The sequence below is a fragment of the Muscardinus avellanarius genome (assembly GCF_963383645.1).
Source record: "Muscardinus avellanarius genome assembly, chromosome: 3".
NCBI classification, from domain to species: domain Eukaryota; kingdom Metazoa; phylum Chordata; class Mammalia; order Rodentia; family Gliridae; genus Muscardinus; species Muscardinus avellanarius.
The window spans coordinates 26,377,850-26,405,800 of NC_137788.1; the positions used below are offsets into that span (position 1 = coordinate 26,377,850).

Below are 27,951 nucleotides of genomic sequence, written 5' to 3' on the forward strand. Positions count from 1 at the left end.
CCCGCCCCTCCCGCAACGTACGACCCCGGGATCCCAGAGTAGCCCGCCGCCATGGCCGACAAGGAAGGTGAGGGCGCCGGGGCCGGCTCGGTTGAGCGAGCGGTGTCGGGGCCGCGTCGCGGCCTCCATACGGCCTAGCAGGGAGGGCAGGCCCGACTCCGCCGAGCACAGCCCCGCGACGCTGGCGCGCGGAGGGCTCCGCGGGCGGCGAACGGCGCGCCCGGCTCCCGGGGGCAGACGGGGCGAGGCTGGCGGGGGCCGCCGCGCGGAGCGAGCCCTCCCGGCGCCCGGTCGCCCCTCCGCCCCCGCGGCCCGCCCGCGTCGCTCCCGGATCGCGGGGCCTCTTGGCCGGCGCTGCCGCCGGGCGGCGGGCGGGCGGGCGGCGAAGGCCCCGCGGATAACGGAATGTCCGCCCGGGTGGCCCGCGGACTTCCGGGCCGCGAGGCGAGCGCAGTGTGGGTTGTGCCCGCGCCTGGGAGGCCAGAGAAACCCCTCCATTGCCGTCGGGACGCAGGGGCCAGGCCGGTAGCTTGGAGAGGCTTATCCGGCTACCGTTCCTATTCGCTAACTTAATTTGTTTTAAAAATGTAGCCGCCTTTGACGACGCAGTGGAAGAACGTGTGATCAACGAGGAGTACAAAATATGGAAGAAGAACACCCCTTTTCTGTATGATTTGGTGATGACCCATGCTCTGGAATGGCCCAGCCTAACTGCACAGTGGCTCCCAGATGTAACCAGGTGACACGAATCTTTTGAAAGTTACTTTTATCTCCAGTGTACATTTCTCACGCTGATGTCCTCTGTTTTCCTCTCCTCTCTCTCTCCAGTTAGACCAAACTTAAAATTCGTTTCTCCCTTTTCCATCCTTTGCTTACTACTCAGTGAGGTGAACGGCTAGCCAGCCGGGGTCCATGCAGGGTCCCTGGGTTAGGAACTCCATATTACTGACATTTTTTTTTTTTTTTCTGTAGGCCAAAAAGTAAAGCTGAATGTAAAATGATCTTTTAGTTGGCAAGAGAAAAATAATGATTTTTTTCACTCGTACAGAATCGAGTAGCCGTATTACGATTGTAGCTGACCAAAGAATATAAAACTTCTCAGCTTTCAAAAAATTTTCTGAGCCCCGTGTGGTGGCCCACACTTGTAATCCCAGTACTTAGGAGGCTACAATGGGAAGATGGCAAGTTCAAAGCCAGCCTTGGCATCTTAGGTTTTCAGCAACCTAATGAGACCTTGTTTCCAAATAAAAAACCAGGGTGGGGTTATAACTTAAAAGTACTTTGCCTCTAGGTTCAATCCCCAGTACAAAAGAAGAAAGTATTCTGAGGGAAGTGAGTGTGGTGGCACATGCTTGTAATCCCAGTACTTAGGCTGAGACAAGAAAGATCACAGGGTCAAGAACAGCCTCAGCACCGTGAGGCCTTTTTTTTTTTTTTTTTTTTTTTTGTGGCACTGAGGGTGGAACTCAGGTGCTTTCTACCTCTGGGCTATACTTCTGTACCTATTTTTTTTAATATTTTACTTGGAAGCAGGGTCTCACTAAGTTGCTGAGAGCCCCACTAAGCAGCTGAGGCTGGCTTCAAACTTGTGCCATCCTCCTGTCTCAGCCTCCCAAGCGTGGGGATTACAAGCATGTGCTACCATGTCTGGCTCTTTATTTTTTATTTTGAAACAGGGTCTCACTAAGTTGCAGAGGGCGTTACTAAGTAGCTGAGGCTGTCCACAGCCTCCGAATGCTGGGATTACAAGTGTGCACCACCACTCCTGGTTCATGTTTCTAAATAAAATATAAAATATTAAAAAGAAATAGGTATATCCCAGACATAGAAGGCCTCTAGGTTCCATCCCCAGTACCACCAAAACAAAAAACAAACAAACAAAAAAACCCACAAATAAAGGCTGAGAGTATAACAAAATAGATTGCCTGTAATGGAGGGGATAGTATATCATTTAATTTGGCTTACATTTATTGAGGCTCTACTGGGCTTTACATATCAATGAATAGAAATTAATTAGAATGATAAATGAAATGGTCAAAGCAAGGTAAATGTACTTCCCTTTTATAATTTTTATTTTATTTGGAAACAGGGTATCACTAAGTAGCTGAGGCTGGCTTCAAACCTGTGTGATCCTCCTGTCTCAGCCTTCCAAGTACTGAGATTACAAGCAAGCGCTACCATGCCCAGTTCGTACCTTACTTTGAATATCAGGATTACATTCTACAAAGAAGTGACAATGGAAGGATGAAGGGGAATGCAGATGCTAAATATGGTACAGTTTTGGCAAAACCAATGTGCTTGTTGAAGTAATTGTTTCACTTTTCAAAATAACATTCTAAAATTGTTACACATAGTGCATATAACAATGAAAGTTAGTATGCACCTCTATAATCAGAATACTTGGGAAACAAGATGATTGCAAATTTGAGGCCAACCTTGGTAACTTTGTAAGATCCTGTTTCAAAAATAAGAATCAGGTGTGGTGGCAAGCTTGTAATCCCAGCATTTGGGAGGCTGAGACAGGAGGATGGTGGTTCATGGACAGCCTCAGCTACTTAGGTCCTTTGCAACCCAGTGAGACTGTGTTTCAAAAATAAAGAATAGTTTTGGGAGTGTAGTTCAGAGTTAGAATGACTCTGGGTTCCATCCCCAGTACCGGGGGAAAAAATAATAAAAAGGGCTGAGAAATTGGTAAAGTGATAATTGGGGTACTTAAAAAACACCTAGGGGCAGTATTTCTATGTATACCTAGAAATTTAGAATTGGAAGCTTCTTTATCCTGACCAGACATTCCCACATTTAGCTGACCACTGATCAGAAATACTTGGGGAATTCTGAATAAGTGGAATCATTTCTGTCAGGAGTTTTCAGTGGTAGCTAAGGCCATTTGAGAACATGTGTATAATACTTGTATGTGTGGTGTGGGGGGTTGAACTTGGGCATTTTACCTCCAAGCCCCAACCCAAGTTACACACCCAGCCCTATTTTTTATTTATTTTGAAACAGTGTCTAAGTTGCAGAGGGCCTCATTAAGTAGCTGAGGCTGGCTGCGCACCTGTGATCTTTCTGTCACAGCCTCCCAAGTGCTGGGATTACAAGCATGTGTCACTATACCTGGCTTCCATACTCTGTCTTTTTTTTTTTTTTTTTTTTTTTTTTTTAAGGATCTAACTAAGTTGTTAAGACTGACTTCAAATCAGAATCCTCCTGTCAGCCTCCCAGATGCTGGGATTACAGACCTGTACCACCACACCTAGCATGGTTAGTGCTTCATGAGAAAATAGTTGGTGATTCCAGGTTTAATCTATATTTAATGCTAAATTGTGTATGTTGGACTGCTGAGTCCCAAATACTGGCCACTATGTCTTTAAAAGCTTTCCAGGTAATGTAATGCTTTGTTAGGTTTGAGGGATTTGGTCTAATTTTTCCAAGATTGAATCTGGACTCTCAGCAGATTTCCATTTTAACAAAGCTAGGTAATAGGGTTTTATTGGGTGGTGGTGGTGTTTGTTTTGTTTTGTGGGTCTGGGGATGAAACCCAGGGCATTCAACCTCCAAGCTACACACCGTGCCCAAGTTTTATTCTTTATTTTGAAACAGGGTCTCACTAAGTTGCGGAGGCTGTCTGGGAATTGCGATCCTCCTGTCTCAGCCTCCCAAATGCTGGGATTACAAGTGTGAGCTAATGAACCCGACTATTTTGTTATTTTAAAATAGGGCTAGGTTGATGAGCGTCTACTTGCTGAGGCTGCCCTTGAAATTGCTATCCTCTTGCTTCAGCTTCTAAATTACTGGGATTATAAACCTGCAGGGTACCAGGCTTATTTATTTATGTAAATAAGTAGAACTGGGGGGGGTGCTTTACTATTGAACTACATCCCCAGGCCCCTCCCCCCCCCCTTTTTCCTTAAACTGGATTGGACCAAGGGGCATTCTACCTCTGAGTAGCATCCAGAACCCCACACACACCACCTTTTTTTAACCTGGGTCTCAGTAAGTTCCTAATGTTAGCCTTGAACCTGCAATCCTCATTCTCAGCCTCCCAAGTACCAGGATTATAGGCATGCATCACCATTTCCAGTCTTCTGCCCATATTTTTTTTTTTAGGGTAGATGCTGATAAATCTATACAGAGGAATTCAAATCCTATTGGTATATCTAGACCCAGCATCTGAGTTCTTCCTACATTTTGGCTGCTTACAGGTATCTTCTCTAGATTTTTATTGGCTTATTTAACTTGGCATGTTATTTTTTGGTACTGGGAATTGAACCCAGAGGCATTCTACCTCTGAGCTCTACATCCCCAGTCCTATTTTTTATTATTTTGATACAGATTCTCGCCAAATTTCAGAGAGCCTCATTAAGCAGCTGAGGCAGGCCATGAACCTGTGATCCTCCTATCTCAGCCTAAGTACTGGGATTACAGACATGCACCATCATCTCTGGCTTTTTATTTCTTATTTGGGAACAGGTTCTCACTAGGTTGCCAGGGCTGGCTTTGAACCTTTGAACCCCCTGTCTTGGCCTCTCAAGTACTGGAGATACAAACGTGCACCACCACACCTGGTTTGACATGTTCTAAACCAAGTGGTTCCTTCCACGATTGTTCCACTCAGCTTTGTCCTGTTATTCCTATTTCTCTGCCATAGTCAGCTTTTTAACATTTTCTCCTTTATCCCCTTGATAGGTGGTCAGTTAATAAACCTTTATGAATCTTGTGCAACATATTTTTCACCCAGACCAGAAGTTTTCAAATTATAATTTACAACCTAATCAGCTAGTGGACTCTGAAACAGATTGGCCCGCCTTCTGGGGTTTCTGATTTAGTTGGTTTGGAGTATAGTGAGAATTTACATTTCTGAGTGCTGAGTGTTGTGGCACATGCTTGTAATCCCAGTGCTTGGAAGACTGAGACGGGAGGATCTGGGTTCATGGCCAGCCTCAGCTACTTAGGCCCTGTTTCAAAAATAAAGAATAAAAAATCAGGTTGGGAGCTCAAGGATAGAATGCCCCTGGGTTCAATCCCCAGTACCGCAAAAAAAAAAAAAAAAAAAAAAAAATTCTGACAAGTTCCGAGATGATGCTGATACTGTCTAACCTGGAACAACACTAAGAAACCCTGCTTTGAGCCGGGCGTGGTGGCCCACGCTTGTAATCCCAGCATTTGGGAGGCTGAGACTGGAGGATCGCGGTTCACAGACAGTCTAGCTACTTAGTGAGGCCCTCCACAACTCAGTGAGACCCTGTTCCAAAAATAAAGAATAAAAAATTGGGCAGGGAGTGTAGCTTGGAGGTCAAATGCCTCTGGGTTCCATCCTCAGACCCACACACACAAAAAAAAACAAAAAACTTGCTTTATCCTGTTAAAATTATTCTAAGGAAACAACACAAGTGATAAGCTGTGTCCCGTCTTTGAAACTTTCCACAGTTCTTTGTTTCCTACAATACAGAATCCAGAATGCTTAAAACTTGCACTGCACAGTAAAAGATCTGACTTTCATCTTCTTTCTAGGCTCAGTGATAGAGCATGAGCATAACATTTGGGTCACATGATACTTTGTTTTTATCTAAAATCAGATTTGGAATTGGGAGGCTGAGGCAAGAGGATCCCAAATTCAAGGCCAGTGTGGTAGTAGCAAGACAGTTGTTTCAAGATTTAAAAGGAGGAGGGCTCAGTCAAGTGCCTTAGGGTTCACTAGAACCAACAGCAGCAGCAGCAGCAAAAAGCTGGGCATGGTGGGACATATTTGCAAGCCCAATACTTGGGAGGCTGAAATAGGAAGATCACAGGTTATAGGCCAACCTTAGCAAATTAAGGGGACCCTATTTCAAAAAAAAGGTTGAGGGATATGGCTCCAAGATAAAATGTCTGAGTTGAATCCCTAGCACCAATTTTGAAAAAGGCCAGATTTGGACTTTGGTTGGGCTTTGGTCCTAGTTCTTATAACTAAGTAGTTCCGTGATGTTAGATTGCTTAGTTTTCCAAAACTCAAGTATCTTCATTTTCAAGTTGGAATATACTTCACTGTGTAATTATGTGTATTTTGCTTTTCTGTTTGGTTTCTTTTGTTTTCGTGGTACTGAGGATTGAGCACAGGAGCATTCTACCTCTGAACTATAAACTCAGCCCGATTTTATTTTTTATTTTGAAACTGGGTCTTGCTAAGTTACCGCAGCTGTCCTTGAACCCATAATCCTGCTGAGTCATCCTCCCAAGTATTGAGGATTACAGGTATGCAGCATCATGCCCAGCAGTATTATCATTTTTGAGACCATATCTCTTTCATAAATGCGTTCTTAATTGGTAGGTGTCATCTTTTTACCTAAACTAATATTTTTTAAACTTTTGTTGTGTATTATATATTGTCTAGTGTCTTAATGACACCAAGTTGTTGGAGCTGGTGGTGATCCTCCTGTCTCCGTCTCCCAAGTACTGGTATTACAGGCATGCGCCACCATGCCTGGTGTCATTTTTTATTTGTTTCTTTTTATTTTATGGTGCTGGGGATTGAGTCCTGAGGCATTCTACCTCCGAGCTACACCCCCAGCCCTCTTATTTTTATTTTGACACAGGATCTTACTAGGTTGATGAGTCTCACTACTTCTGAGGCTGTCCTTAAACTTGTGGTCCTGTCTCAGCCTTCTAGTACTAGGATTACAAGGCATGTGCCATCACGCCCAGCTTATTTTTTATTTTGAAACAGGGCTGACTTGCCTACTTTTTGAGGACAGGAAGTAGGTTTCTGTGGTTGGTTGGGCTTTTTTGGTTCTAGAAATTAGACTGGGGGGGGGCATTCTACATCTCCAGTCCCCCTTTTTTGTGGTACTGGGGACAGAGCCCAGGAGCATTTATTTTTTTATTTTAAAGCAGTTGCTAAACTGGGCATGGGGGTGCACGCTTGTAATCCCAGTACTTGGGAGGCTGAGACATAAGGAACATATAGGTGCAAAGCCAGCCTCAGCTACTTAGGCTATCAGCAACTTAATGAGACCCTGTTTCCAAATAAAATATAAAAAGTAGGACTGCAGGTATAGCCCAGAGGTAGAAAGCCCCTGGGTTCCATCCCCAGTACCATGGGGGGTGGGGGGGGAGAACAGTTGCTAATCCAGGCATGGTGGTGCATGCTTGTAATCCCAGCATTTGGGAGGCTGAGACTGGAGGATAGTGGTTCAAGGACAGCCTCAGCTACTTAGGCCCTTTGCAACTCAGTGAGACCCAGTTTCAAAGTAAAGAATAAAAAATAGGGCTGGGGGTATAGCTTGGAGGTAGAATGCCCCTGGGTTCCATCCCCAGTGCCGCAAAAAAAAAAAAAAGTTGCTAAGACTGGGGTGTTCGGAACCTGTGGTTTTTCTTTTTTCTTTTTTTTTTCTTTTTCTTTTATTTTTTATTGGTGCACTGTATTCATACATCATAATGGGATAAAAAAAAATACTTTTGTAGACATACAGGCACACATTGCCCAGTTAGCCCCTACCCGATCCCCACCCCGTTCCCTCCCCATCCCTCCTTCCCATGCTTGGCTTAGTGGTTGACATCTAGTATTATAGCAATTTATCCAAAATTAACAATGATAATCTCACATAACAGTTTCATTTGTCTGATACCAAGCTTTTGATGACTTAAGATAACATTTCAATATTTCTTTTTGCTTTCTTTCTTACCAGAGAATATTTTTTCTTTTTTTTCTTTCCTTTTTTTTTTTTTTTAGGTGAAACTATCATACATTTATTATTTTTCAGAAAAAAACTATTCTAATATGGAATATGGACTCTAGGTACCTAAAACAATCTCGAAAAAGAACAAAGCTAGAAGATGTATATTTTCTGATTTCAAATGTTATAAAGCTACAATAATTGAAACCGTGTAGTACTGTTCTAAAGGCAGATATATAAACCATTGGAGTTAAATAAAAGCCTAGAGATAAATTCTTCCATATATTGTCAAGTTATTTTTGACAAGGTTTCCACAAACATTTGGTGGAGGAAATAATTATCTTTTAATTAAATATTGTTGAAAAATAATAATTACATGAAAAAGAATAAAATTGGACCCTTGCCTAACACCATATACAAATATTAATTCAAAATAGATAAAAGACCTAATATAAATCTTAAGACTATAAACTTTTAGAAGAAAATCTGGGTCATAAGACCTCACAACATTGAAATTGGCAGTGATTTCTTGGATATGATTTCAATGGCACAGGCAACAAAAGGGTAAACAAACTCCCCCAAAAATAAAAAATATTGTATATCTAAAGACAATGTAAACAGAGTTAAAAGTTACTGATAGAATGGGATAAAAATATTTCCAAATGCTATATCTGAAGGTATATTAATATTTCAACTAGAAATCCTAAAAATTAGCAACAATAAAAGCAAACAATACAATTTAGAGATAGGTAAAAGACTAACATAAATAATGAATCTCCACAGATAACCAATCTTAGTTGTCTCTTGGATGGAAAATCTTGTTTCTCTGGTTCTGGTGTGTGTTACCTATTTCTTCTTTGTAGTTAATCTCTTTTGAGTATTTTCTCTAGCGCTGGTTTTGAAGACATAAATTCCTTCAGTTTCTGTTTGTCGTGGAAGTTTCTTATTTCCCCATCTATTTTGATAGAAAGTTTTGCTGGGTAGGGAATTTTTGGCTGGATGTTGTTTTCTTTCAGAGTTTGGAATATATTACTCCAAGCCCTTCTGGCTCTCATGACTTGGTTTGGGAAGTCTGGAGTGATTCTAATTGGTTTGCCTCTGAATGTCACTTGGCCCTTTGTTTTTGTTGCCTTTAAGATTCTCTGCTTGGCTTCCACATTGGTCATTTTAACAGTTATGTGGCGTGGGGATCATCAATCCTGTCTAAAGGGAGTTCTATAAGTTCCCTGGACCTGTGTATCGACCTCTTGCTCTATGTTTGGAAAATTTTCTGCTATTACTTCCTTGAAGAGATTGTTGATCCCTTTGGTTTTACTTTCTTTTCCCTCCTCTATTCCAATTATTCTTAGGTTAGCTTTCTTAAAATGGGCCCATATTTTTTCAATGTCAAATTCCTGCTGTCGGATTTTTTTTTTCTAAATTAGAAACTATGCGTTCATTTTTTGAATGATCATCTTCTAAGAGCGAGATTCTATTCTCCATGTGGTCTAATCGGTTGTTTGTACTTTGAATTGAGGCCTTTACTTCATTAATTGCATCCTTTATCTCTTTTTGGCTCTCTCTGAATTCTTTTCGAAACACCTCTATTATTTCTACAGTTATTTTCCTGATTTGATCTTCTAGAAATCTCTGATTTTCTGTTTTATCAGGTTCTGATGTTGTGGGGTTGTGGGTATTCATTCCTCCATTGTTATTCCTCTTTCCCATGATTTCGGAAGTTTGTGCCTTCTCTGGGTTCTTCCCTTGGTCACTACGACTTGATTTAAGGTGCTCTGGATCTCGAGTCTGTGGTATCTCGGTACCCACTACTCCTTTACTGGGTTGTATGGCAGAGTCTCAGACCCAGGGAGTCAATCGAGGCTGCTTTAGACCATGGAGGGTGCCAGGTTGGGCGTTCTCCTATGGTGTGATATCTCTGCCACTGCCACTCCCCCACTGGGTCAAGTCCCTGGGAGTACAGTACTGGGATTTCTCCTCTAGGGGCCACAATTTGACTCACTGTTGTTGAGTGTGCAGATGGAACTGTAGTGGACTTGTTGAATTCGCTGCTGCTGCCACCGGTGACAATATGGCACCGCTGCCATGCCTTCGGCCGCGGGGCTGGCGTATTTCTTCTCTGTTTTTGAGCTCTGCTCTGATTCCCTGCAGAGTGTGCTGAGCCCAGCCACTGGGAGCTTTAGATGCTCCCTGCACCGAGAAATCTGCCGAATTCCTCCAGGCTGATCTGCAGCGGCTCACCTTGGCTCGCTGTCCGCCGCTCCTCTCTGGAGCCTGGTGGGCTGTTGAGTGCTTTGGTCTGGAGCCGTTCGGTGAACTCGCCGCTGTCGCCAGCAGTAAGGCACTGCTGCCTTGTCCTCGGGCATGAAGCCAGCGTATCTCCTCTGTGGCTCTGAACTCCGTTCTGAGTCCCCCTCCTCTCTGGGGCCTGGTGCTGCTGATTTTTTTTCTTTCTTCTTCTTCAGACTCCCAAGTAGTTAAGATTATAGGTGAACACCACCACACCTGACTCCCATTCCTCCCCTCCTTTTTTTTTTTTTTTTTTCTTTTCTTTTCTTATTTTGGAACAGGGTTTCACTGGGTTGCTGAGAGCCTCGTTAAATTGCAGTGGCTGGCTTTGAACCTGTGATCCTCCTGTCTCACCCTTCCAGGCACTGGGACTATAAGCCTATGCAGTCACTCTCATGCACAGGTCCAAATTCCCCCTGGGATTGAACCCAGGGGCATTCTCCCTCCAAGCCAAACCCCTATCCCTTCTTCATTCTTTATTTTGAAACAGGGTTTCACTAAGTTATGTAGGGTCTCACATGTTACTGAGGCTGGCCACAAACTTTGCACCATGCACCACCACACCTGGCTCATATATATATGGGATGGAACCCAGGGCATTCTATCTCCAAGCTATACTCCCAGCCCTATTTCTTAATTATTTTGAAACAGAGTCTTACTGAGTTGCAGAGCACCTCACTAAGTAGCTGAGGCTGTCCTCGAATTGCGATCCTCCCGTCTCAGCCTCCCGAATGCTAATTACAAACTTGAGCCACTGTGCCCAACTCCAGCTATATTTTTTTTATTCTTGAGGTGGTATCATGCTAAATTTTGGAGGCTGGCCTTGAATTTGAGGTTCTCTTGCCTTAGCCACTCTAGTAGCTGGGATTACAGGCATATGCTACCATGCCCAGCCAAGAATCATGTCTTAATCGTTTCTGTACTTTGATGCATTGGGAGCATTACATCTATTGATTGCTTAGCAAATATTTAAACCATTAGTTTACCTGATGTCCTTTCTATCTTTTCTTTGGGAGGGTGGTGATCAGAGTACTGGGGTTTGAACCCTGTATCTCACAAAGGCTAAGTACATGCTCTCTAACTGAGCAACATACACCCTAGGCCCTCCTTTCTCTTTGCACCCCTCCCCAACTTGGAGTCATTATTTATTTATTTTAATGGTACTGGGGATTGAACCCAGAGGCATTCTACTTTTTAGAGCTACACCCTCAGTCCAATTTTATTTCTATTTGAACAGTCTTGCTAGGTTGATTTGAAACGGTCTCAGCCGGGCGTGGTGGCGCACGCTTGTAATCCCCGCGCTTGGGAGGCGGAGACAGGAGGATCGCGCAGGTTCGAAGCCAGCCATGCTGGCGTAAGAGACCCTGTTTCAAAAATATAAAATAGGTCTGGGAGTGTAGCCCGGAGGAAGGAGGGCTTCCAGGAACCCCAGTACCATCAAAAAAAAAAAAAAAAGAAAAAAAGAAACGGTCTCACTACTTGCTGAAAACTTCCAGTTCTCCTGTCTCAGCCTTCTAAAGTACTGGGATTATAAATCTGGGCCATGATGTGTGGTTTATTCTTTATTTTGAAAGTGGGTCTTAATAAATTGCAGAAGGCCTCACTGAGTAACTGAGGCTGGAAGTAAACCTGCAATCTTCCTGTCTCAGCTTCCATAGTACTGGGATTACAAGTATGCGCCACCATACCTGCCTATTTTTTTTAATTTTGAAACATGGTCTTGCTAGGTTGCTGAGAGGCTCAATACTTGCTGAAGCTGCTCTACAACCTGTGACTCCTAGCTCAGCCTCCCAGGTACTTATAGGTGCAGGCCACCACACCTACCTAGCCTCCCTTTCCCTTTTAACAGGTTTTAGTAAGCAAAAGAATTAGTGTATATATAGTTGTTTCCTTTTAATACTTTGGAAAGAATAAGGAGTTATCCCAGCACCTGCTGAGACTATAAGGTTGCAGAATCAAGGATATCCTCAGCAGCACATAACTACACTTGGCCAACCTAGTAAGACCCAGTTTTTAAAAGGAATTGAACTCAGGAGTATAGTACCTCCAAGCTACATCCCCAATCCTGTTTGTTTTATTTTATTTTTTTATTTATTTGTGGTACTGGGGATGGAACTCAGGGTCATTCCACTTCTTGAGCTATAGCCCCAGCCCTATTTTTTTATTCTTTATTTTGAAACAGGGTCTCATTGAGTTATAAAGGGCCTCACTAAGTAGTTGAGGCTATCCGCGAACTCCTCCTGTCTCAGCCTCCCAAATGTTGGGATTACAAGTGTGCACCACCACATCCAGCGTTTAATCTTTATTTTTGAAGCAGGTCTAAGTTGCAAGGGCCTCACTAAGTAGTTGAGGCTGGTCTTGAACCTGTGATCCTCTGGTCTCAGCCGCCCAAGTACTGGGATTACAAGCTTGAGCCACCATACCCAACAAGACCCTGGTGAGACTGAGACAGGATGAAGGTTCAAGGCCAGCCTCAGCTACTTAGTGAGGCCCTCCACAACTTAGACCCTTTTAAAAATAAAAGAATAAAAAATAGGAGGTTGTAGCTTGGAGGTAGAATGCCCTTGGTAATCCTTAGTACTGCAAAATAAGTAAGTGCTGGGTGTTTATCTTAGAAGGAGAATGCCCCTGGGTTCAATTCCCAGTACCAAAAAAAAGTACATAGCTAATTCACTCTCTGGTGCTAGTGATTGAATTTGGTGGCATTCTACTTCCTACATATACCTCTGGCCTGGTTGGTTGAGTCTTCCTGTGTTTACCAGTCTGGTCTTGAATCTGTGATCCTCCTTTAGAAACTTAGCAAAACCCAGCCGGGCATGGTGGTGCACGCTTGTAATCCCAGCATTTGGGAGGCTGAGACTGGAGGATTGTGGTTCTCGGACAGCCTCAGCTACTTAGTGAGGCCCTTTGCAACTCAGTGAGACCCTGTTTCAAAATGAAGAATAAAAAATTGGGCAGGGGGTGTAGCTCGGAGGTCAAATGCCTCTGGGTTCCATCCCCAGACCCACAAAAAAAGAAAGAAAACAAAATAAAAAAAACTTAGCAAATCCCTGTTTCAAAATTAAAGGGGGAAGCCGGGCGTGGTGGCGCACGCTTGTAATCCCTGGGCTTGGGAGGCTGAGACAGGAGGATCACGCAGGTTCAAAGCCAGCCTCAGCTACTTAGGCTCTCAGCAACTTAGTGAGACCCTGTTTCCAAATATAAAATAGGTCTGGGAGTATAGCCCGGATGTAGAAAGCCTCTGGGTTCCACCCCCAGTGCCACCAAAAAAAAAAAATAATAATTAAAGGGGGTGTTAGAGGTGAGGTCAGTGGTAGAGCACCTCTAGGTTCAATCTCCAATACCACAAGAGGGAGAGAAAGAGTAGGAAATCGGTCTTTCAGTGACTTTATTCTCTCAAAAATTGGTTGTTATGGTGCCTTTTGCGTGTATGTATGTCACTAACTTTGTAGTTTCACTTGGTGTTGCTTATTTGACTAGTGACCTTTTATTACTATTACAGACCAGAAGGGAAGGATTTCAGCATTCATCGACTTGTCCTGGGGACACATACGTCGGATGAGCAGAACCACCTCGTGATAGCCAGCGTACAGCTCCCTAATGATGATGCGCAGTTCGACGCATCACACTACGACAGTGAGAAAGGAGGTAGGGATATTAAAGGTGAAAGACTTTATGATATGTGGGATATATATTTTGTGTTTTTAATTATAAAGGATACCCAATTTGGTAAATAGCCTCAAATTAGAAATAAGATTAAAGCTTAGGAAAGCTGAGTTTGTAATGTAGACGAAATACTTATAATTGGTTTTGCATCTTTACTACAAACTTTACTAAACTGGTGACAGAAATTTCTACAATTTAAAGACGCAAAGCTAGTCATGGTAGTGCATACCTGTATTTCTAGTAGTTGGGAGGCTGAGAATGAAGGTTTGAGGGCAGCCTTGGCAAGTAATGAAATTGTCAACTTAGACCCTGTTTTTAAAATAAATGAAATAAGCCGGGCTTGGTGGCACAAGCTTGTGCTCCCAGCACTTGGGAGGCTGAGATAGGAGGATTGTGGTTTGCAGACAGCCTCAGTTACTTAGACCCTTTGCAACTCAATGAGACCCTGCTTCAAAAAATAAAGAATAAAAAAATGGGGCTGGGGTGTTGCTTTGAGGTAGAATGCGACTGGGTTCCATTCCAGTACCACAAAAACAAAACAAAAAAAATCAATAAATAATACCGGGCTTGGTGGTTCGGGCTTGTAATCCCAGTGCTTGGGAGGCTGAGACAGGAGGATCACACAGGTTTGAAGCCAGCCTTAGCTACTGAGTGAGGCTTTCAGCAATTTAGACCCTCTTTCCAAATAAAGTATAAAATAGGGCTGGGAGTATAGCCCGGAGATTAAAAAAAAAAAAAAAAAAGCCCCTGGGTTCCACCCCCAGTACCACCAAAAAAAAAAAAAAAAATAGGGCTGGGGGTGTAGCTCTGATGCAGCTCTTAGATAGAATGATCCTGGGTTCCATTTCCGGAACCACAGAAATTAAAAATTACAAAAATAGTGTTGGAATTATAGCTCAGAGATAAAATACCCTTGGACTCAATCTCCAGTATCTCACAAAAAGCGTGCGTGCGTGCGTGCGTGTGTGTGTGTGTGTGTGTGTGTGTGTGTGTGTGTGTGTGTGTGTGTGTGTGTTGCTAGGGATTGAGTCCAGGGATATTCTACCTCTGAGCTATACACCCCCAGCCCTATTTTTTATTCTTTATTTTGAAATGGGGTCTCACTAAATAGCAGGGGGCCTCACTAAGCTGAGCTGGCTGTGAAACCGGATCCTCCTGTCTCAGTCTCCAAAGTACTGAGATTACAAGCGTGCACCACCACAACCCAGCCATATATATATTTGGTACTATTAAATTGTACTCCAAGCTGGATATAGTAGCACATGCCTATCATCCCAGGACATAGAAGGCTGAGACAGGAGGATCACAGTTTAGAGGACAGCCTCAGGAATATGGTGAGACTCTCCGCAACATTGCAAGACCATCTTTCTAAACAAAATAAAAAGGGCTAGGGGTATAGCTCAGATGTAGAATGCCCCTGGGCTCAATGCCCAGTATCATAATATATAAATAAGCAATTACACTTCAAACACTTCAAAGAATATTCATAATCCCATCGAGAGTATAATACAGACTTATGTTTATGCCCCTGCCAGTATTGGACATAATCACTTCCAATCTCTCTCTCTCTTTTTTTTTTTTTTTTTTTTTTTCTTTTGGGGTGAGATGGAAGCCTTTCTACCTCCGGGCTACACTCCCAGACCTATTTTATACTTTTTTATTTTTGGAAACAGGGCCTCTTAAGCCAGCGCAGCTAGCTTCGAACCTGCACGATCCTTCTGTCTCTGCCTCCAAGTGCAAGGATTACAAGCGTGCACCACCACGCCCGGCTTTCCCATCTCATTTTTGTTTGCTAAGTTATTGTGATGTTAGCTATTTTGCTGTAGTTCCAAACAGGGTCTGGCCAATTGCTAAGATTGGCCTTGAACCTGTGTACCACCACAGTACTAAGGATTGGACCCAGAGGCATTCTGCCTCCATGCTCCACCCTCAGCCCTATTTTATTCTTTTTTGGTGGTACTGGGGTTCCTGGAAGCCCTTCTACCTACCAAATGCTGGGATTATAAGTGCGTCACCATGCATGACTTCCTGTTTTTACTTTTTTTTTTTTTTTTTTTTTTAACTTGGAAACAGGGTCTCCTAAGCCAGCGTGCGCGGCTGGCTTTGAACCTGCGCGATCCTCCTGTCTCTTCCTCCCAAGCGTGGGGATTACAGGCGTGCGCCACCACGCCTGGCTTATTCTTCATTTTGAAACAAGGTCTCAGTAAGTAGCAGAGGTTGGCCATGAACCTATGATCCTCATGTCTCAGCCTCCCAAGTACTGGGATTATAAGCACGTGCTGACACAATGCCCGACTTCTTTGGAACTTTTTTTTTTTTTTTTTTTTTTTTTTTTGGTGGTACTGGGGTTCCTGGAAGCCCTTCTACCTCTGGGCTACACTCCCAGACCTATTTTTACATTTTTATTTGGAAACAGGGTCTCCTAAGCCAGCGCGCGTGGCTGGCTTCGAACCTGCGCGATCCTCCTGTCTCTGCCTCCCAAGCGCGGGGATTACAGGCATGCGCCACCATGCCCGGCTAGGAACTTTTCTAATTTATGGTGTTTTGTTTGGTTTGTGGTACTGGGAATTGGGCCCAGAAGCCTCCAAACTATTTTCCCAGTCCAATTATTTTGAGCTTGGCGAGGTGGCACATGTTTGTAATCCCAGCGTTCGGGAGGCGGAGACCTGAGGATTGCAGTTCAGGAACAGCCTCTGATACTTAGCGAGGCCCTTTGCAACTCATTGAGACCCTGTTTCAAAAATAAAAAGACTAACAAATGGGGCTTGGGGTGTCGCTCAGAGGTACGATGCCCTGGGGTTCCATCCCCAGTACTGCAAAATAAATAAATCGTTTTGAAAGAGTCGCGCTAGGTTGTTGAGAGTTTCAATACTTGGTGAGGCTGTCCTTGAACCTGCAATCCTCCTATCTCAGCCTCCCAAGTACTGGGATCATAGGCATGCACTATTATTCCTGGCTTGTAGGCTTGTATCATTTTTTGATCATTTATACCTATGTATGGCCTTACCAAGACTTCCAGGATCACAAGTAATACTGTACCTTTATGGGGGGGAGGGTCCTGGTGAGTGAACCCAGGGGCATTCTGAGCTATACTCACAACCCTATTTTATTTATTTTGAAACGGTATCCCACTACATTGAGGAGGCCTCACTAAATAGCTGAGGTTGTCCTTGAACCTGTGATCCTCCTGTGCTGTGATTTGCAAGCAACTTTTTTTAAACAGGGTCTCACTGAGATGCAAAGGGCCTCACTAAGCCGTGCATGGTGACACACATTTATAATCCCAGCATTCGAGAGGCAGAGATGGAGGATCACAGTTCACGGCCAGCCTCAGTTACTTAGTGAGGCCCTTTGCATCTCATTGAGACCCTATTTCAAAAATAAAAAAGACTGGCTGGGCGTGGTGGCACATACTTATAATCCCAGCATTTGGGAGGCTAAAACAGGAGGATTGTGGTTTAAGGACAGCCTCAGCTATACTACTTAGGCCTTTTGCAACTCAGTGAGGCACTGTTTCAAAATAGAGAATAAAAAATAGGGATCCAATCGTAGTGGCACACGTTTGTAATCCCAGCTTTTGGGAGGCTGAGACAGGAAATTCGCAGTTGGCAGACAGCCTCAGCTACTCCTTAGTGAGGCCCTTTGCAACTCAGTGAGACCCTGTTTGAAAATAAAAGGGCTGTGGGTGTAGCTCAGAGGCTGTGTCCTTAATATATATGTATGTGAAATACTTCTTATTTAATCCTCACAATTCATCTTTGACAGAATTTGGAGGCTTTGGCTCGGTTAGTGGGAAAATTGAAATAGAAATCAAGATCAACCATGAAGGAGAAGTAAACCGGGCCCGCTATATGCCCCAGAACCCTTGTATCATTGCGACAAAGACTCCATCGAGTGATGTGCTTGTTTTTGACTATACAAAACATCCTTCTAAACCAGGTACGTCCCATTTTCTAATCAGATGCAAGTTCTACTTATTCCAGTTTTGCTTGTTATTCTTTGCATAATTTAACACTTAGTGAGTTATATTGTGTGGATATATTCCTTCATGCGTCTTCCTGTAAGTGGAAAAAAGCTTTTTTAGTGGAGAGGGTGGGTGTGTGTGTGGTTCTGGGGAAATAACACAGGCCTCTACCTCTGGGCTATGCCCCCGACCTATATTTTATTTTGAAACCCGGTCTCTAAGTAGCTGAGGCTGGCTTCAAACCTGTGTCAGCCTCCCAAGTACTGGTATTACAAGCATGTGTCATCATGCCTGGTGTTTTTGCTTTTGGTTTTTTGTTTGTTTTTCCATAATTATTTTTTTGTGCGTGTGGTACTGGGGGTGGCACCCAGGGGCTTTTCTATCTCTGGGCTATACTCTCAGGCCTATTTTATATTTTTATTTGGAAACAAGGTCTCACTGAGTTGCTGAGAGCCTCATTAAGTAGCTGAGGCTGGCTTTAAACCTGTGCAGTCCTTGAGCCGGGCGTGGTGGCGCACGCTTGTAATCCCCGCGCTTGGGAGGCTGAGACAGGAGGATCGCGCAGGTTCGAAGCCAGCCGCGCGCGCTGGCTTAGGAGACCCTGTTTCCAAATAAAAATGTAAAAATAGGTCTGGGAGTGTAGCCCAGAAGTAGAAGGGCTTCCAGGAACCCCAGTACCACAAAAAAAAAAAAAAAAAAAAAAAACCTGTGCAGTCCTCCTGTCTCAGCCTCCCAAGTGCTGGGATTACAAGCATGCGCCACCATGCCCGGCTAATGTATAAGCCCTTTTTCTTTTACTTTTTTCTTCTTGTGGTGCCAGGGATTGAACCCAAGGCCCTATACATACTAAGCAATTTAATAATGACTTTTTCCAAAATAAAGGGTACAGGTGTAGATCAGAGATAGAATGCCCCTTGGTACAATTCCCTAGTCTTTATTTATTTTGGTGGTACTGGGGTTCCTAGAAACCCTTCTACCTCTGGGCTACACTCCCAGACCTATTTTATACTTTTTTATTGGGAAACAGGGTCTCTTAAGCCAGCACAGCTGGCTTTGAACCTGCGTGATCCTCCTGTCTCCGCCTCCCAAGCAAGGGGATTGCAAGCGTGCGCCACCATGCCTGGCCTTTTTTTGTTTTGTTTTGTTTTTGTTTTTGTTTCTTTTTGGTGGTACTGGGGATGGAACCCAGGGGCCTTCTACCTCCAGGCTACACTCCCAGACTATTTTATATTTTATTTGGAAACAGGGTCTCGCTAAATTACTGAGAACCTCACTAAGTAGCTGAGGCTGGCTTCGAACCTATGCGATCCTCCTGTCTCAGCCTCCCAAGAGTGGAGATTACAAGCGTGCGCCAACACGCCCGGTGAAACAGGGTCTCTTAAGCCAGCTGTGCAATCCTCCTGTCTCAGCCTCCCAAGGGTGAGGATTACAAGTGTTCACCACCATGCCCAGCTCTTATTCTTTATTTTGAAACAGGGTTTCACTAAGTTGCAGAGGACCTCACTAAGTAGCTGGGGCTGTCCGAGATCTGCAGTCCTCTGGTCTCAGCCTCCGAAATGCTAGGATAACAAGTACGCCACCATCCTGGGCTTTTTTTTTTTTTAACTTTGCTTAGCAAATTGCTGGGGCTGACCCTGAATTTGTAATCCTCTTTCAGCCTTCCAAGTACTAGAATTACAGCCATGCATCATGGTCCCTAGCTTGCTTGTTTGTGGTACATGGTGGCACACGCTTATAATCCTAGTACTTTGGAGGTTGAGACAGAAGGATTGCAGGTTCAGTCAGCCTCAGCAATTTAGTGAGGCCCTCTGCAACTTAGACCCTATTTTAAAATAAAGAATAAAAAATAGGGCTGAGGGTGTAGCTCATAGGTAGAATCCCCCTTGGTTCAATTCCCAATGCTGCAAAACAAAGTTTTTATCTTTAATCATAATGGATTCTGTGTTGTTAATAAATGTTAGGAGGTTGTTTTTGTTGTTGTTGTTGTTGTTGTTGTTGTTTGTTTTTGTTTTGTTTTGGTACTGGGGATTGAACCCAAGGCATTCTATTTCCAAGCTGCACCCCAGCCCTATTTTGAAACAGGGTCTTACTAAGTTGAAAGTAACCTTGCTAAGTAGCTGAAACTGGCCGTGAAACCTGCTATCCTGTCTCAGCCTCCCAAGTACTGGGATTACAAGCATGCATCATCATGCCCAGCTTTTAGGAGCTTTAAATAGGATCAGCATTTCACTTTTGTTACTAGACCCATAGAGACAGTGGATTGGATGGTCTTGATGTGCCTGTTATTTTCCAGACCCTTCTGGAGAGTGCAACCCAGACTTGCGTCTCCGTGGACATCAGAAGGAAGGCTATGGGCTTTCTTGGAACCCAAATCTCAGTGGGCACTTACTTAGTGCTTCAGATGACCACGTGTGTATCCTTTCAATTTTTAAGTAAATCTGGGCTAGTTACCATTTGGCTTCTTTTTTGGGATGTGTATGGGGGTGAGAATCTTTTACATAATGGTTAATTTTACATTTAAGACCATCTGCCTATGGGACATCAGTGCCGTTCCAAAGGAAGGAAAAGTGGTCGATGCAAAGACCATCTTTACAGGACATACAGCAGTAGTAGAAGATGTTTCCTGGCATCTGCTCCATGAGTCTCTGTTTGGGTCAGTTGCTGATGATCAGAAACTTATGATGTGAGTAGAAGCCAGTGTTTGGGGTTTTTTTTTTTGTTTTTGGTGTGTGTGTGTGTGTGTGTATTAATATTTAGTTACTATTTTTAAACTATTACCATGTTTGCCTTTTTTTTTTTTTTTTTTTTCTTTTTTAACTAAAGTTGGGATACTCGTTCAAACAATACTTCCAAGCCAAGCCATTCAGTTGATGCTCACACTGCGGAAGTGAACTGCCTCTCTTTCAATCCTTATAGTGAATTCATTCTTGCTACAGGATCAGCTGACAAGGCAAGTTTGACTTATTTTAAGAGTATACATAGCTGGGCATGATGATACATGCTTGTAATCCCAGTACTTGGGAGTCTGAGACAGGAGGATCACAGGTTCAAGGCCAGCTTCAGCTACTTAGTGAGGCGCTCTGCAACTTAGTGAGAGACCCTTTTTCAAAAATAAAGAATAAAAATCGGGCTAGGGGTGTAACTCAGAGGTAGAATGCCCCTGGATTCAGTCCCCAGTACTGCAGTGAAATTCATCCCAGTGAATTTCTTCATCTTAAATGTGCAAAGATCTTTCAGTTAATAGTTTTGGGTTGGGTGTATTCATTTCAAGTCACCCCCTCATATGCCATTTTGGCATGGGGCTGTATTTCTATTCTGTATTTCTATCTTTCTAATAAACTTCTTTAAATCTTCAAAAAAAATAGTTTTGGGTTTTTTTAATGTGTGGGGAATACTAAAGATTGAACATTGAACCAAGGAGCATTTTATATCTAAGTTATACTCCCAGTCCTTGAAACAATCTCACTAAGTTGCTGGGGTTGCATATTATAGGTATGCCCTGCCATACCCAGCATGGTTTTCCTCTTTTGTTTTGTTTTGGTGGTACTGGGGGTGGAACCCAGAGGCTTTCTACCTCCGGGCTGTACTCCCAGACCTTTTTTATATTTTATTTGGAAACGGTCTCACTAATTTGGTGAAAGCCTCACTAAGTAGCTGAGGCTGGCTTTGAACTCCTGCGATCCTCCTGTCTCAGCCTCCCAAGCGCAGGGATTACAAGGGTGCGCCACCATGCCCAGCTTCTGTTTTGTTTTGTTGGTAAAGATGGAGCCCAGAGGCATTCTACCTCCAAGTTATACCCCCAGCCCAATTTTACTTCTTGAAACAGAGTCTTCCTAAGTTGCCAAGGCTGGCTTTGAACCTGTGATCCTCCTATATCGGCCTCAGAAGTATTGGGATTACAAGTGTGCACCACCATGCCCAGTAGGGTTTGTTTTTTGTTTTGTTTTTTGCGGGTCTGGGGATCGAACTCGGGGGGCATTCAACCTCCGAGCCTTGCTACATTGCTGAGATTGGCTTTGATCCTATAATCCTCCTGTCTTAACCTCCCAGATCCTGGGATTACAAGTGTATGCCACCGTGTGTGTGTGTGTGTGTGTGTGTGTGTGTGTGTGTGTGTGTGTGTGTGTGTGTGTGTTTTCGTTTATTTATTCCTGGGGATTTAATTTAAGGGTGTATACCTCTGAACCTCTGAGCTACATCCAGGTTTTGTTTTGTTTTATTTTAAAGAGATACTAAATCAGGCATGGTGGTGCACGCTTGTAATCCCAGTACTACAAAGGCTAATATAGGATCACACAGGTTCATGGCCACCCTTGGCTGTTTCCCAATAAAAAATAAAATCAGGCTGGGATTGTAGCTTAGAGGTACAATGACTCTGGGTTTAGGGCACAGTGCCACATTTCTGTTAATTCCAGCTGTTTGGGAGGCTTAAGCAAGGAAACCAGATGTGTCTGGGCAATTTGGCAAGACCTGGTCAAAAATAAAAAGGTCTAAGATATAACTCAGTTTGTGTGCCTATATGAGCAAAGCCCTGGGTGTGATTCCTAGTATTTGGGGTGGGGAGGGATTGCTCGTTCTTACCTTTCCCTTTTTTTTGTACATAGACTGTTGCCTTATGGGATCTGAGAAATCTGAAGCTTAAGTTGCATTCCTTTGAATCACATAAGGATGAAATATTCCAGGTAAGAGAAACCAGTGCTACTTTGCTGCTGTTACTGTTGTTAAAGGAAAATTAGGATTTGTGAGTGGGCACACTTGTGCTCTATCCATTGCTAAAAATAATACTAAGCCGGGCATGGTGGCACACGCTTGTAATTCCAGCATTCGGGAGGCTGAGATCTGAGGATTGTGGTTCACAGCCAGCCTCACCTACTTAGGTCCCTTGCAACTCAGTAAGACCCAGTATCAAAGAATAAAAAGTAGGGCTGGGGGTGTAGCTTGGCAGTAGAAGGCCCCTGGGTTCCATCCCCAGGACCGTTAAAAAAAAAAAAAAAAAATAGGGCATGGTGGTGCATGCTTGTAATCCCAGTGCTTGGGAGGCTGAGACAGAAGGATCGCACAGGTTCATAGCCAGCCTCAGTTACTTAGGTCCTCTGCAACTTACTGAGGCACTGTTTCAAAAAAGAAAGGGAGTAGGGCTGGGAGGGTATATCTCAGAGATTGAATGCCCCTGGGTTCAATCTCCAGTACCAAAAAGTAAAAAATAAAAATATAAAATTCCAAGCTACACCCCCAGCCCTATTTTTTATTTTTTAATTTGAAACAGGGCCTCACTAAGTAGCTGAGGTTAGCTACAAACCAGTGATTTTCTTGTCTCAGCCTCCCAAGTACTGGGATTACAAGCTTGCGCTGTTGCCACCACTCCCACCCCGACCCCCTTTCATCATCTATATTTTAGTGCTTAGGTTAGAATTGGATTGCATTTGACTAAGGGCCTGAATAAAGCATGAAGGATAAATATGATGTAATGGGCAGGGTGTTACATTTCTGTAATCCTAGCTACTGGGGGCTAAGGCAAGGAGATCCCAAGTTCAAAGCCAGCCTTGTCAACTTAGCAAGATCATGTTTCAAAATAAAGGAGTTGGGGCCGGGTGTGGTGGCGCATGCTTGTAATCCCTGCGCTTGGGAGGTGGAGACAGGAGGATCGCATAGCTGCGAAGCCAGCCTCACTGTCTTGAGACCCTGTTTCCAAATAAAAATATTAAAAAAAAAAAATAGGTGTCTGGGAGGGTGGCCCGGAGGGAGAAGGGTTTCCAGGAATCCCAGTACCACCAAAATAATTAATTAATTAATTAATTAATTAATGGGTTGGGATATAGTAAGAGTACTTGCCTAATGTGTAAAAAGCCCTGTTTTGTGTTTTTTATGATGAAAATAATAAACATGACCTTCAGAAATAAAAGATGAAATGGAACAAAAGCTGGTATTTTAGGTTTAGTAATGGATAAATTCATGTTTTCTTAATTCTTATTTGTAGGTTCAGTGGTCGCCTCACAATGAAACTATTTTGGCTTCCAGTGGTACTGATCGTAGGCTCAATGTCTGGGATTTAAGGTAAATCTTGTATTACTGTCTCCATGGAATTATTTTTTACACTTTACAAAGATAGCTACTGTCTGTTTCGCAGACAGCCTCAGCTACTTAGTGAGGCTCTTTGCAACTCAGTGAGACCCTGTTTCAAAAAATAAAGAATAGAGCTGGGCGTGGTGGCGCACATTTGTAATCCCCACGCTTCGGAGGCTGAGACAGGAGGATCGCACAGGTTTGAAGCCAGCCTCAGCTACTTCGTGAGGCTCTCAGCAACTTAGTGAGACCCTGTTTTCAAATAAAATAATTAAAAAAAAAAAAAGGTCTGGGAGTATAGCCCAGAGGTAGAAAGCCTCTGGATTCCACCCCCAGTACCACCAAAAATAAAAAAAACACAAAAATAAATAAAGAATAGAGCCATGTGTGGTGGCACACGCTTGTGATCCCAGTATTCTGGAGGCTGAGACGGGAGGATCGTGGTTCGCAGACAGCTTCAGCTACTTAGTGAGGCCCTCGGCAACTTAGACCGTGTTTCAAAATAAAGAATAAAAAGCAGGGCAGGAGGTGTAGCTCGGAGGTCAAATGCCCCTGGGTTCCATCCCCAGATCCACAAATAAAAATAAAATAAAGAATAAAAAATAGGGCTAGGGGTGTAGCTTGGAGGTAGAGTGTTCCTTGGTTCTATACTCAGTACCCCTCCCCCCCAAAAAAAAAAATCAAACAGCCACTTAGGGTAAATCTATTTTAACATTTAAAAATTTTTTTGTGTGTGCTAGTAAAATTGGAGAGGAACAGTCCCCAGAAGATGCAGAAGATGGCCCACCAGAATTGTTGGTATGTTGCGTGCATTGAGCCATACTCACATAGCCTGTGACATTTTAGTAGTCTGTAATTTAATGTTCTTTCTCTGCATTTCATCTTTGTGTTCTTCCCTATTTCAGTTTATTCATGGTGGTCACACTGCCAAAATATCTGATTTCTCCTGGAATCCCAATGAACCTTGGGTGATTTGTTCTGTATCAGAAGACAATATCATGCAAGTATGGCAGATGGTAAGTGTTGGGGGATGTTAAATGAGATAACATCATTTCATATTCATATACTTTATGAATGCAATTGCTATCCCTGTTCAGTCACATCCCAGATGTGACTTTAGTGTTTATATGCACTATATCATTTTCAACTGCCTGTACTTTACTGTCTCTCTGGTTATTTTAAACTCAGGTAATTAAAGCATACTATTATTTTCTTTATTTTTCCTTATTCCCTTTTCCTCTTTTTTTTTTCTTTCTCTTCCCCTCTAATTAGAATTATTGCTAACTGGACTTGAAAACTTAGTTCTTCAGTCTCTACCTCTAGTTCTAATGTACTTAATAGATTTCATATAGTCTTTCTCCCATCTGTCTTCATCTAACAAATATAAGTGCTTCATATGTTAGACACAGCATGAAATACTACCTTTGCTTTCTTACTAGACTTCAAAAATATTCTCTACCTCTATACCCCAATTCTAAGTGGTTGTCATTACAAAGCACTTAATTTTTTTTATTTATGTTTTTACTTATTTTTTGCATTGTTGGGGATGAAACTCAGGGGCATTCTACCTCCAAGCTTCACCCCCCAGCCCTATTTTTTATTTATTTTGAAACAGGGCCTCACTAAATAGCTGAAGTTGTCTGTGAACCTGGATCCTCCTGCCTCAGCCTCCCAAGTACAAGCATGTGCCACCAGGGCTGGCTAAAAGCACTTAATTTTTTAAAAGTAACTAATATAAGTGAAGACCCGGTTCAGTATCCAGTATGATCAAGCAAGCCAAAAAAAAAAAATGTATAATAATATGCAGTAATATAAGAAGTAATTGTTTTTGTGTGTGTGTGGTGCTGGGGGTGGAACCCAGAGGCTTTCTACCTCCGGGCTATACTCCCAGACCTATTTTTGGAAACAGGGTCTCACTAAGTTACTGAGACCCTCACTAAGTAGCTGAGGCTGGCTTCGAGCCTGTGTGATCCACTTGTCTCAGCCTCCCAAGTGCGGGGATTACAAGCGTGCGCCACAACACCCGGCTGTAATTGTATTTTAGATGGATGGCAGAGATAGTTACACAACATTGACTATACTCAATGTCACAGAATTACACAAAAAAATGGCTAATTTGGGTGTTTTGTTGTTGTTGTTTTTGGTGGTGGTGGTGGTACTAGGGATTAAGCCCAGGGGCATTCTACCTGTGGGCTACAGTTCCAGCCCTTTTTTTTTTAAGCAGGTCTGGGGATGGAACCCAGGGGCATTCTACCTCCAGGCTACACCCCTTGTCCTATTTTTCATTCTTTATTTTGAAACCAGGTCTCACTGAGTTGCAGAGGGCCATACTAAGTAGCTGAGGCTGTCCACGAACTGCAATCCTCCGGTCTCAGCCTCCCAAATGCTGGGATTACAAGCGTGCGCCACCATGCTCAGCTTGAAATGAGTTATTTTTTATGGGTTTTGATTGTGTTAATTATACTGGGTATTGAACCCAGGGGCATTCTATCTCTGAGGTATACTCCCAGCTCTATTTTATTTTTTCTTTGGAAGCCAGGTCTCACTAAGTTGCAGAGGGCTTCAGAAGTTGCTGAGGCTGAGTGTGAACCTGTAATCTTGCTTTAGCCTTCCAAGTATGTCTCAGAGTCCCAAGTACTGGGCCTATTTTTATTTTGCAAGAAGGGTCTCCATAGGTTGATGAGAAGCTGTGTGTGTGTGTGTGTGTGTGTGTGTGTGTGTGTGTGTGTGTGTGTGTGTGTGTGTGTGTGTGTGTGTAAGCTGTGTGTGTGTAAGCTGTGTGTGTGTGTGTTACTGGGGATGGAACCCAGGGGCTTTCTACCCCCGTATTGCACTCCCAGGCAAGTATGCACCACCATGTCTAGCATTTTTTATTTTAGTTTATAATTCAGTGGTTTTTGTCATATTCAGAGTTGTACAGTTGTCATCATAGCTGATTTTTGGGTGTTTTCATCATCACAAAAAGAAACCCTGTTTTTTGTTTTGTTTTGGTTTTGTTGTTGTTGTTGTTGTTGTTTGTTTTGCAGGTCTGTGGATGGAACCCAGGGGCATTTGACCTCAGAGCTACACCCCCTGCCCTATTTTTTATTCTGTTTTTTGAAACCGGGTCTCAGTGAGTTGCAAAGGGCCTCACTAAGTAGCTGAGGCTGTCCGCGAACCACGATCCTCTGGTCTCGGCCTCCCGAATGCTGGGATTACAAACGTGAGCCACCACGCCCAGCTCAAACAGAGGGCCATTCTACCTCCAAGATCTACCCACACACACACAGCCCATTAATTTTTGTTTTGAAGCAGGGTCTCACTAGGTTGCTCAGGCTGGACACCTGTAATGCTAGTACTAGGGAGGCTAAGACCAGAGGATTGCAGGTTCAAGGACAGCCTCATCAAAAAGTGAGGTTTTCATCAAACTAGCAAGACCCTGTTTGAAAACAAAATTAGAATAGTCTTGGGTGTAGCATAGAGATCATACCCCTGGTTCCATCTCTAGCAATACACACACATACAACAAGCAGTATTGAGCTGGGTGTAGTAACACACCTATAAAATGTAGTACTTGAGGCTAAGACAGGAGGATCACACATTCAAGGCCAGCCTCAGCAACTTAACAAGACCCTATTTCAAAATAATACATAAAAGCCGGGCATGGTGGTGCACACTTATAATCCCAGCATTCAGGAGGCTGAGACTGGAGGTTCGTGGTTCACAGACAGCCTCAGCTACTTAGTGAGGCCCTCCACAACTTATTGACATCCTGTTTCAAAATGAAGAATAAAAAACAGGGCAGGGGGTGTAGGTCAGAGATCAAATTTCCTGGGTTTCATACCTAGAACAACAATAATAATAGTAGTAATAGTAATAATACATAAAAAGGGTTAGGGATGTAGCTGAGGTAGAATGCCCTTCAATCTCATGGTACCAAAAAAAAGACAAAACAGTAGCTAAACTTTTACTTTTGTAGGTATTTTCTAATCCAGAGGCCTCTGGCCTTCCACCTGTTTTTAGTGAACTGCAGCTATACTCGAGATTCATGCCTATTTTAGGTTATCTATGATTGCTTTTATCCAACAGTGGCAGAGTTAAGTAATTGGAACAGCAAGTATATGATCCACAAACCTAAAATGTTTATTATCTGGCTCTCTAACTTAAATTTTTGTGGAAACTGACTTGAGAGACAGTAACCTTCATGTTCACTAAATATATTTTTCTTATTTTTGGACAGGCAGAGAACATTTATAATGATGAAGATCCTGAAGGAAGCGTGGATCCAGAAGGACAAGGATCTTAAATGTCTGACCTTGTGATTTTTAGACTCCCCTTTTT

The 27,951-nt window shown here is 43.2% G+C and overlaps 1 protein-coding gene across 1 annotated transcript; it reads left to right on the forward strand.

Annotated features, from left to right (window-relative positions):
* Positions 1 to 51: 51 nt before the first annotated feature.
* Positions 52 to 27,916, forward strand: RBBP4 (RB binding protein 4, chromatin remodeling factor; the record flags this gene model as incomplete). The annotated part of the gene is made up of 12 exons (XM_080692792.1): positions 52 to 67; positions 592 to 739; positions 13,441 to 13,586; positions 17,370 to 17,543; positions 19,862 to 19,977; positions 20,091 to 20,251; positions 20,392 to 20,518; positions 22,173 to 22,250; positions 23,546 to 23,622; positions 24,372 to 24,429; positions 24,537 to 24,647; positions 27,851 to 27,916. The coding sequence occupies 12 exons, from the start codon at positions 52 to 54 to the stop codon at positions 27,914 to 27,916; spliced, it is 1,278 nt and encodes a 425-aa protein (XP_080548918.1).
* Positions 27,917 to 27,951: the final 35 nt, after the last annotated feature.